The sequence below is a fragment of the Phoca vitulina genome, unplaced genomic scaffold (genome assembly GCF_004348235.1).
Source record: "Phoca vitulina isolate PV1807 unplaced genomic scaffold, GSC_HSeal_1.0 scaffold89, whole genome shotgun sequence".
NCBI lineage: Eukaryota > Metazoa > Chordata > Mammalia > Carnivora > Phocidae > Phoca > Phoca vitulina.
Window position 1 is genome coordinate 23,642 of NW_022589792.1, and position 11,762 is coordinate 35,403.

The 11,762-nt window shown below is 47.3% G+C and overlaps 1 protein-coding gene across 1 annotated transcript in view; it reads right to left on the reverse strand.

Annotated features, from left to right (window-relative positions):
• The window catches only part of ZNF558 (zinc finger protein 558), an 18,291-nt gene extending 10,311 nt beyond the window's left edge, over positions 1-7,980 (reverse strand). Inside the window, exons 1-3 of the mRNA XM_032396066.1 lie at positions 7,700-7,980; positions 6,561-6,664; positions 399-495 (exon numbers count right to left, since the gene is read on the reverse strand). Of these exons, the coding sequence (XP_032251957.1) occupies positions 399-483 (85 nt within the window). The 5' untranslated portion in view covers positions 484-495; positions 6,561-6,664; positions 7,700-7,980. The remainder of the gene's footprint in view (positions 1-398; positions 496-6,560; positions 6,665-7,699) is intronic.
• Between the last annotated feature and the right edge of the window lie 3,782 nt (positions 7,981-11,762).

Consider the following 11,762-nt stretch of genomic DNA (forward strand, 5'->3'; position numbering starts at 1 on the left):
ACACACACACACACACACCTTTCACAGGACAACAGAGCAGAGCCCTGTCTCACCAGGGCCAGAAAACAGGGCCAAGGCTCTTACTGTCCTGGAGGAAAAGATGATAATTCCCATTTCACAGATGAGGAAACTGAAGTTCAAGGGACAGCACTGTTATTTTATCAAGGTTATAGAAAGAATTTGAGGTAAATTCAAAGGCTCTCCCATATTCACGACACAGGTGAGATCTCCACAGACACACTCAAACCACCAACACCCCAAATCCCAAGAACCACATGGGGTCCTGGTGACCCCCGGGCATTCGGGGCTCTACTCCCGCCTCCCTGCTCAGCCCCTCCTTTCCTGCTCTGTGGTGCAGGGGCCTTTAACGCTTGGATTTTGAGGGCCCCCCAACTTACCGCAAGTGGGGGACAGAACCATGGCCGCCATCCTGTGACTCAGACAGAGAACCCGGACACTCCTCCTCTCGTCCCCACAGTGCATGCAAGCCAGGCTCTGGAAGAAATGGGAAAACAGGAAGCTTTCACAGCCTTTCTCCCTCTCCAGGCTACTGAGGATGAACGGGGCTCAGCCTGCCCACCGTGTCCTCCTTTATTTTTTTTTTTTTAAAGATTTTATTTATTTATTTGACAGAGAGAGACACAGCGAGAGAGGGAACACAAGCAGGGGGAGTGGGAGAGGGAGAAGCAGGCTTCCCGAGGAGCAGGGAGCCCGATGTGGGGCTCGATCCCAGGACCCTGGGATCATGACCTGAGCCGAAGGCAGACGCTTAACGACTGAGCCATCCAGGCGCCCCCGTGTCCTCCTTTAAATGCAAGTGGGGTCTCCAATCCTGGGTCTTTACTTTGCTTACTAGCATGTGATGAACAGAGGGCATGTGAAAAACTTGTCCTCTTCTGTCCTAACTGGAACAACCAGCACAAGCCTGTGTCACCCCCATTTAAATCCTCAGCTCCACCGAGTCTCAGGGCACATCCTTCCCATCCAAGCGGTTGTCACAAACACATTCCCAGCTACGACCCCTTTACCAAATAGAGATGCTGGCACCTGCCTCCCATGAGTTTTTCCATCTCCAGTCCCACTGCCCTCGGATAACATCAGAGGGCGTGAGGATGACCCTCACTGTTACGAGCTGGTCCCCATCCATGTTGGCCACACCTTCCATCGGCACCACCCTAGACTCTGTCATCACCTGACCCTGTTCTACCATCTAGAACAACAGGTCAGAAATGTCTCTCTGAACCCAGCCTCCCAAACCTCGTCCTTGTCCACTCAGTTGTTCTCAACCACACAAAGGACTCAGTCCAGCCGCTCTCCTGCCTCCTCAGGCACTCCCTGTTCTCACTTCATGCTTCCCCAGCTTGGATTTCACGACCCCTCGCTGGCATGCTTCCTCATCTCTCCGCCCCACCTTCACGCCCGCCCAGTGGCAGCGCCGGGGTAGAGCTGTAATGCGGCCACCTCTAGGGAAACGCGGTCACCAACGTGCAGAGCCCTTGACCCCACAGGCCATCCCGTAAGTCAGTGCGGCTCCCTACCCATCCACCTGTTCTCACCTCTTTACACCCACACGCCCTCCCCTCTTCCCTCCATGGTAACCCGCTTCCTAAATGGCCCTCGATGACTGAAGCCTCCTCGTGTGGACACCCACCTGCATCAGGCTGACCCGCGTGACAAGAGTACCTCGGCAGTGACATGGAGAGGAACCGAGGGCTCCCTCCAACAGCAGCACCGGTGTGCCGGCCTGGGAGTCACCGCCTTGGCAGTGAACCCTCAGCACCAGGCAAGACTTCAGATCCCTGCAGCCCCAGCTGATATCCCGCTAGGAGCTCATCAAAGTGCCTGAGCCAGAACCTTCTAGCTAAGCTGCCCTGAGTTCCTGAGCCACAAAAACCATGAGAGATGACACATGATTATTATTGTCTTCAGTCACCGAGGTTTGGGACAATCTGTTAGGGGGCAACAGATAATAAACACACCCTCGCTTTTGGCAGCTGGTCCCGCCTCCTACTTCTCAGAGCAATCTTCATGAGAAGGAATCTACCTGCCCGCGCTGCCCCCCAAACGGCCATGCGCACCATGGTTCCCGCCCTCCCTCCTGTTCCAAACCCGGAGCTGCCCCCCTTCTGTGTCAGGCCCGGCTCTGCGGCTCTGTTCTGTGCTCTGTCCCGCCTGCCCGTTCAGGAGCTGCGCACAATCGCCTGTCTTGCCTGCCCCTCCTGTCCAGTTCGCCCGCTCTACTGGGCCCTTTCTTACACCGTGGAAACCCAAGGAAGTGTTTTTCAGTAGTGAAATAAATCTTTTTTTTTTTTTTTTTTTTTTAAGATTTTATTTATTTATTTGACAGAGAGAGAGGGAACACAAGCAGGGGGAGTGGGAGAGGGAGAAGCAGGCTACCCACTGAGCAGGGAGCCCGATGCGGGGCTCGATCCCAGGACCCTGGGATAATGACCTGAGCCGAAGGCAGATGCTCAGTGACCGAGCCGCCCAGGCGCCCCGTGAAATAAATCCATCTTAAGAGCAGTTTTCTCTCTGTTACTACCCAGCCCCTCTCTCTGATCACAGGCAAAGGGTCTCGCTCTCTCATTTCCCCACATCCCAGCCCCTCCTCAGCCCAGGACACTCTGGTTTCCACCACCACCATTTCAAGGACACGACCCTTGGTAGAACCACCAGTGATCTTGTTCATAATAACAGAGACGCACACTGCAACTACACTGATACCATTTTTTTATCTGTCAGATCAACAAGGGCCTGGTGGGCCACATCTCCTCTTGGCAAGCCTGTCTGGAAGGGCACGGTCATACACTGCTGGGGCATAATTCCTATGGAAGGAAAGTTGCCAACTTCAAGCAAAACACAGCAACATTTACGCCTTCCCTGCCAATCACACTTCTAGGAACCTACCTCAAGGATACACAAATACTAAAGGACAAGGACACAAATACTAAAGGACAAGGGTGCAATGATTCACCCTGGCCTTAGTTAGAATATCAAAGACCTGGAAACAATACTGACCATCAATAGGGAATTAGCTCAATAAACTAGGGAATATCCACAGAATGAAGAAGAGGTGATCTCTAGGGATTGATAGGGATTCTTATCTCCAATAAATTTAAGTGAAAAAAAAAAAATGAAGGTTCAAAGCAGTGTCTATGGAGTGTTTCCTTTTTATAAAAAGGGAATGAATGGCCTCCTTTCCCTGGAGTTAGGGAATCAAATATAACTCCACAGAACCAGCTTCTTGAGGTCTCTATGAGGGCCGTCCTGGCACCCAACAGATAAATGCAATAAAGGGTGTGAGTGTGAGCAGGGAGGGGAACGTGGGACACTAAGAGTTTGGGCCAGGTGGAGAGAACGAGTTCAGGGCATCTTTGCCTCCTGGGCCTGTGTGGAGACAGATTAATGCCCCTGCCCCAAAGGTGTCCAGATTCTACTCCTCCGAACCTGTGAATGTGTGAGCTTCCATACACAAGGGATTGACTGTGTAGCTGTGGTTAAGGTAAGCCTCCTGAGATGGAGAGAGTATCCAGGATTATCCGGGTGAGTCCAATGTCATCACAAGTCTTTACAAGAGGGAGGTAAGAAGGTCAGGTCAGAGAAGGAGCTGTGATGATGAAAGCAGGAGTCAGAGAGAGAGAGAGAGATTTGAAGATGCTACCCACCGGCTCTGAGGATGGAGGCAGAAGCCACAAGCGAAGGAAGGCAGGTGGCCTCTACGAGATGGAAAAGACACGGACAAGGAGTTTCCCCTAGAGCCTCTGGAAGGAATGCAGCCCTGCCGACCACTGAGGATTTCTGCATTCCAGAGTGGCAGGAGAAGAAATCTGCGTTGCTTTAAGCCACTGAGTCTCTGGTAATTTGTTACAGCAGCGACAGGAAAGGAGTACAGCCTCTCCCATCCAACGTTCCCTGAGGCCTGGAGTGAGTCCAGCAGACCCAGACAACTGCCATGGAGCCTCCTTCCCTTCTGCAGGTGGAGGATGTCTCCTTTCTTCCCACCAGGGACCCAATCTGCAGTTAGGAAGAGCCCAGTCACTGAGCTGAGCAGTGAGAGGGCTGGGACCCAGCCACTCCCGGAGCCCCCAGAGGAAAAGCAGGCTGAGAAGGTGCCTGCGGCACTTTCAGGCCCCAAGGTCCCCATCAAGGTCTTCTGGCAGGTGAAATCTCATAGGAGGGCAGAGGGGTCTGTGCTCAGTTTAGAGATTCAGTGACTCCTGCACCCGGATGCATGTCAGTGCTGGAAGGTCAGAGAGGATGGGCCACCCTATACCAGTGCTGCCCAGGAGAACTGCCAGGGATGACAGAGATGTCCTCTAACTGCTCTGTCCAACTGGCAGCCACAAGCCACATGTGGCTACTGAGCACTTGAAACGTGGCCAGGAGGACTGAAAGCAATGAAATTTTGATCATATTTCTCATTGGTTTCTTTGCAATAGCTACACGTGCCTTGTGGCTCCCGCAGGAGACAGGGCAGCCGTGGACATACTCAGGCCTGACTTCTTCCAGGATGCAGAGGAGGGGGCCTGTGAGTGGCAAAGCAGGATGAAAGCGTGGGCCTGGGTGTGGGGGGAGGCCTGCAGCTTCACATGGACAGGAGCTGGGGGCAGAGAAGGGCCCGGTACCATCTGGCAAATACAAGCATGAATGAAAGCATCGTTATATTTTCTCAGTTCTAAACTCCCGGGTCTCCTCTTCGCACTTCTTTCCTATTCCACAACCACCATCCGGGCTTAGGGAACCATTATCTTATCCCTAAACTTCCTCCTACCACCCCCAGTCTTGCCTCTTAAATCTTCCTTCTGAATCCTGAAGTCCATTTTAACCCACGCACATAGACCAAATGTGAATCACATCCTCCCAGTGCTCACATCGCTACCATGTCTCTCCACCGGTCCTAGAACAGAGTCCAATCTAAGACCTGACCTGGTCCGGCCTGCCCTGCTCTGCGCGCCCCACTTTGCTGTCTCAGCTCAGCCATTCCTGTCTTCCCAGCTCATGGAGCACACAAGGCTCTCTCCTGCTTCAGGGGTTGTCGCCATGCAGCTCCCTTTGCCTGAAATGCTCTCTTGAAAATAATCCCAACCTCTGGCAACTCTATAGCTAGCTAAATCTGCTCCGGCAACTCTATAGCTAGCTAAATCTGACCCCAACCTCAGCTCTTAAGGTAAATATCAGCCCTTCTCAAGAAGACTTCCCTGTTCCCTCGACTGAGTTCTCTGTGCCAAGCTCCCACATCACTCCTGTCATTAGGTGTTTAAAATCACAATTCTTGGGCGCCTGGGTGGCTCAGTCAGTTAAGCATCTGTCTTCGGCTCAGGTCATGATCCTGGAGTCCTGGGATCGAGTCCCATATAGGGCTCCCTGCTCAGTGGGGAGTCTGCTTCTCCCTCTGACCCTCACCCTGATCGTGCTCTCTCTAATAAATAAAATCTTTAAAAAAATAAATAAAATCACAATTCCCTATTAGAATGTAAGTTCCATGGAGGCAGAACAAGGTCAGTTTGGCTCTCCCAGGTCTCTACCATCTGGCCCAGGGGCTGCCTCACAGAGACGATGAGCCATCCTGGTTTGTCTAGAACTGTCCTGGTTTGAACACTAAATGTCCTGTGTCCTGGTAAACCTCTCACTCTCAAATAAACAAGAAGGGTTGATCGCCATAAACTGTGCACTCAAAGAATATCTATTGCATGACAAACATTCCCCTCCAAAACATTACAGGAAATCGAGAATGAAAATGGGACACACACACATACATGTAATTAGTAAAACCCAACAATTAAATAGAAGACTACTTAACAGGATCCTCTGTAATGTGAATCACCAGACCATTATTTCAGAAAAGTTTTAAGAAATAAAGTTAATTCCTGCCAGAAGACAAGGTAGAGAGGACAATCTTTGTGGAAACAAATGCCCTACCTTCAACACACAAGTTGTTGGATATTCCTCTAGATAATTTTAAATCTCATTAAGAAAAAAAAAATCCACTTCTTCAAAATGCATCTGGTTGCTGGTCAATTCAATTCTATATTTCTGTTACTAAAAGAAAGTTCAAAGCATTTTTTCCCCCCAGATGTCCCTTTATTGTGAATCTCTGAGGAGGATTTATAGGGCTTTAGAAGTCAAATTGAATGCGCCTGAGGAATGCTGCTGAGGAGTCCTGCTAATCTTTACTGGGATGACTTGTAATACTACATATACATATAAAAACTTTATGTATTTATGCTTATATATAAAATCCTGAAATTTTTAGTATTATGGAATGCAAGAAAATCTATTTCTCTACCGTTAACACACACTTAGTGATTTACGTATTTGCTTAATGTGTACTTATTTGCATATAACTGTACTTATTGCCTTATTTCCACACACATAACAACACTCACCTCAGTATCTTTGCTTTGAACATAATCCATCAAACATACAAATATTTTTTCTTAAGATACCCTCGCTCTTAGCGGCTCTTTGTGTTTACAGCCTGAGCACAGGGAAGCCCATTAACAGCTCCTCTGCACAGTGGAGGATGCTGGAACCTGTTACAAGTTCCTCAGGGTCCTCACCTGGTCACAGAAATCCACGGATCAGTAAGGCTGGTGGACTCTGAGGCTGGTGGACCTTGAAGATGGTTTTAACACAAACTTGACTCAAGAGATGCTTTTCTTTTCTGGGGAAAAAAAAAAGGCACAAAGATTGTTAAGGCCTTTTTATAGGGAGTAATAGTTCTTGGATAGACAGACCACCCCATCCATCTTTTTTTTTTTTTTTTTTTTCCATTTACTTAAAGTGTAAATGTTGGCAGTGACTGGATTTACCTGATTCCCACCCAACCATCTGCACCCCAAGTGGGAGGAAAGCAGTGTCATGCTGTGTGTGCATTTGACTTGCTCAACTCATCTGGCTGGATAAAGATTTTACGGTGACTACATACGCTTTACTTTTTTTTAATTTTTAAAAAAGATTTTATTTATTTATTTTAGAGGGAGAGAGTGCAGGGGGGGAGGAGGAGAAGGGGAGACAGAGTGGGGGAAAGAATCTCAGGCAGACTCCATGCTGAGCAAGGAGCCCGAAGGTGGCAGGATCCCAGGACCCTGAGATCATGACCTAAGCAGAAACCAAGAGTCCGATGCTTAACCAACTGAGCCACCGAGGCGCCCTCTGACTCCACTTTAAACATGGCTTGTCACTTAGGGGGCGGATAAGTGACTCAGCTGACTTGGAAACAATTTCCAAGGTTGACTCAGGACTTCAGAGATTTTGGGGCCCTACAGCAGGATTTCCCGACCCCGGCACTACTGATAATGCATCGTTGTGGGGGGCTGTTCCGTGCACCGTAGGATGCTGAGCAGCATCCCTGGCCTCCACCCGCTAGATGTTAGTTGCGCCTCCCCACACCCCCATTTGTACAACCAAAACAATGCCTCCAGACATTGCTCAAAGTCCCCTGGGGGGCAAAATCACCCCTCAGAGTGGGGTGGGGGCGGCGGCGTCCAGAGTTGGGAGGAACAGCAGCTTCGGACCGACCTGAGGAAACAGCCCAGGGGAGGAAACGGGGCTCCGGCTGGGGACGGAGGGACGCGGGGACGCCAGAGCCCGAGATCGGGAATGCCCGCGGCCCGTGCCCCTCCCTGGGCGCCTACCGGAAGCCCCGGACTGCCCGCCGCGCACCGAGTCCGGCCCCTCGCCCCGAGGCCAAACATACCACGTGAAGCTGGTCCCGCGCGGAGAAGACCGCACACCCCACGCAGCAAGCCACCCGAGGCTCCTTCCACGGCACCGCCCCACGCTTCCGCTTCCGGTCTCGGGCTGGCCGCCTCGCGCCCCAGTTCCGGTTTCTGTCGAGCCGCCGTGGAGAGGGACGTTTAGGGGCTCTGGGTGGGGTCGGGCGAGGTCGACCGCCGCGTACCCCAGCCTCGGGCGAGGATTTCTAGTTCAATTAGTGAGGGCCCCACGGCCCCGGCCTGGGTCAGCACCAGGGACGGAGACCAGTCCTAGGGGCGGGGCTGTGGGCGGTGCCAGGCATCGGGCGGAGATCAGGTCTGTGGGTGGGACTGTGGGCGGGAACAGCGAGACGGCGGGCGGGCAGGTGGGCGGAGACCACACCTGGGGCGTGGCAGTGAGCGGGGTCGTAGTCAAGAGGAGGTGCGGTGGGCGGAGACCAATTCCAGGGGCTGGAGTGTGGCTGGAATAGGCTTGGTGGGCGGGACGGTGGGAGGAAATCAGCTCCAGGGGCGGGGCTGGAGGCGGGGCTTTACGTGTATCCCTAGACTGCACTAGTAGCAGGATGCACGTGAGACTACAATCCTTTCTCCACGTTCACACAGGCTCACACAATCCTAAAGAACGTGTCCATATTTAGGGCTTTCAATTTTTTGTGCATGTTTGCTGTCTTAATTTCTTTAAAAATGGATTATATGTGCACATTGCTCTACAACTTGCCTTATTGATCTAACGCTATTTTTGAGAATTTTGGCGGGACAGGGAGGGTACTAGGTCATAGATACACATATAGGAAAACTTTAAAAAGCGATACAAAGTCAGTAAAATATCCTCACTCCCAGCACTGTCTCCCAGTCCTTTGCCCAGAGATAAACATCTTTTCCTCCTCTATTCTTTTAGATATAGGTGTATATGTATGCATATGTATATGCTCAAGCCCAAGAGGGATGTCGGCAAGCAACAACTGAAACTGATAAACTGTCCCATGCATCTGGATCTACGGAAAGATTAAAAAAAAAAATTTTTTTATTGTGGGGCGCCTGGGTGGCTCAGTCGTTAAGCGTCTGCCTTTGGCTCAGGTCATGGTCCCAGGGTCCTGGGATCGAGCCCCGCATCGGGCTCCTTGCTCGGCGGGAAGCCTGCTTCTCCCTCTCCCACTCCCCCTGCTTGTGTTCCCTCTCTCGCTGTCTCTGTCTGTCAAATAAATAAATAAAATCTTAAAAAAAAAAAATTATTGTTGTTAATCCCCATACATTACATCATTAGTTTTAGATGTAGTGTTCCATGATTCATTGTTTGTGCATAACACCCAGTGCTCCATGCAGAACGTGCCCTCCTCAGTACCCATCACCAGGCTAACCCATCCTCCCACCCCCCTCCCCTCTAGAACCCTCAGTTTGTTTTTCAGAGTCCATTGTCTCTCATGGTTCGTCTACCCTTCCGATTTCCCCCCCTTCATTCTTCCCCTCCTGCTACCTTCTTCTTTTTTTTTTTTCTTAACATATATTGCATTATTTGTTTCAGAGGTACAGATCTGAGATTCAACAGTTTTGCGGAAAGGAGATTTAAATTCCTGGTGGAGAGGGATAAACTGTGATGAGTTGATAGAAAGAAAGAATTTACATTTAAAAGGTCAAGAGAAAAAATGAGAAAGAAAATGTATTCATAATATCCTACCTGGCATATCAACAAATAAGATTCATATGTCATAAAGTGCTAAATATTTATGTAATAAAACAATAGACATTGACTTTTGGTTTATCCTAATTCATTAAATAATTATATTGGATAAGGGAAGTTATGTTTTAAGATATGTAAGAGAACTACATGCTATTTTTCAGAAATACAGAATTACAGAATTTAGAAATTCAGAATTACAATTTACTATAAAGAAGTTGTTTCTGGGAGTCAGAAAAGAGTGAGGAGGACAGCTTTTCATTATAAGGCTTTAAGTATTATTTAAGATATAGGTATAAAGACAGACCCACACAGATGCATACATGCACAGAAGCCTGAATTTATATTCCAAAGGGATCATCAAAGTGTAAGAAGAATTTATAAAAGTGATTCACTTTGCAACAACAGAATATATTTTGAAAACTTCAGTCTTCTAGCATTAAAAAAAGCTATAATCATCCTTGTGGAAAAATGAATAGAGCATTAATTTCCAATGTACATGATGATAAGCATTTTATGCACATCACTCCTGAGTATTTTCACAGCAAATCTACAAGGAAGATGCTATTATCTATCTCTATTTTACAGATGAGGGAATTGATAGCAACATATTGTTAAAATTTTCATATTTCATAGAAATTCTCAATAGATATTGTCTTATTTTAAAATAGCTTATTGAATTCTCTTTTCATTAATAAAATAATATGCACTATTCTAACAAGTAAGCAAAGAGTATGTAAAAAATGATTTAATAAAACTACAGTTTTTTTTTGGATATAGTTAAGTGTAGCAATCACTTTATTATTTTTCTGCTCTCTGCCTCACATCTAGGAAGATACTTCCTATCCTAAAGGCTTACTAGAAAACTCTACTAAATATTCAAGAATTAGGAAATCCCCATATCATATGCAAACTTCCTGAACACACACAAAACGCCATTATGGAAAAATATTTGATGAAAAAATCTTAAATTATTAATGAACTGGTATCAACACAAATCACAATTAGGCAAGATTTATCTATGGAGAGGCAAATATTTAAACTTTAGAAATTTAGAAAGGTAATATATTACATTAGCTAATGTATATAAGACATTTTTTTTCAGTCTCACTGAGTGCCAGGAAAACATTTGAGAAAATGCACTGCAGCAGTATTTACAATAGCCAAGAGATGGAAACAGCTTAAATATACATTGTTGGATGAAAAAATAAAGAAAATGTGCTGTGTTCATACAACGGAATATTATTCAGAGAAGGAAATCCTGTCATATGCTACAACATGTATGAACCTTGAGGGCATCATGCTAAGTGAAAGGAACCAGTCACAAAATGACAAATACCGCATGATTCCACTTATATGAGGACTCTAAAGTAGTCAAACTCATAGAAACAAAGTAAAATGGTGGGTGCCAAGGGCTGGGGGTAGGGTGGGTGGGGAGTTTTTCGGTGTGTGTAGAGCTTCAGTCATGTGGGATGAGAGGGGGTGGTTCTGAGGATCTGTTGCATGACAATGTGCATGTGGTTAATAATATTGTAATGTACACTTGGCAATTGTTGTCAGGATGAGTTTTATGTTATGTGCCTTTTTTCCATAATAAAAATATTTTGAGAAATATAATATCCATTTCTAATATAGAACTCACAGAATAGAAAGACCTTCCTTAATTTGGAAAACATTAAAAGGGCATTAAAACCTGTAGGAGTTTCCTGGGGCTGTCATAACAAAGTATTGCAGACTAGGTGGCTTAAACAACAGAAATTTATTTTCTCACAGCTTGGAGGTTAGAATTCTGAGGTCAGTGTGTCACCAGAGTTGGTCCCTTTTGAGGATCACGAGGGAAGAATCTGTCTTAGGCCTCTCTTCTCAGATTGTAGATAGTTGTCTTCTCCCTGTGTCTTCACCTGGTCTTCCTTCTGTCCACATCTCTGCCCAAATTTCCTCTTCTTATAAAGATACCAGTCATTTGGATTAGGGTCTGCTCTGTTGACCCCATTTTAACTTAATTACCTCTATAAAGACCTTATCTCCAAATACAGTCACATTCTGAGATACTGGGAGTTAGGGCTTCAACATAGGAATTGTGGAGAGAGGGGGTGGTGCACATTTCAGCCCATAACAATCACAAATGGTTAAGGACTGGAACAACTCCCAATCTATATGAGACAAGGACAAGGATAACTGCAGCATCATTAATGTTCCTAATGACAAAATCATCTGCTCAGGAAATCCTGGAGGTTCTACTCACAATTTGATTTCTATTTTATTTATTTTTATTTTTTTAGAGAGAGTGCACAAGTGGGGGGAGGGGCAGAGATTGAGGGAGAGAGAGAATATCAAGCAACTCCCTGCTGAGCACTGAGCCCCACACA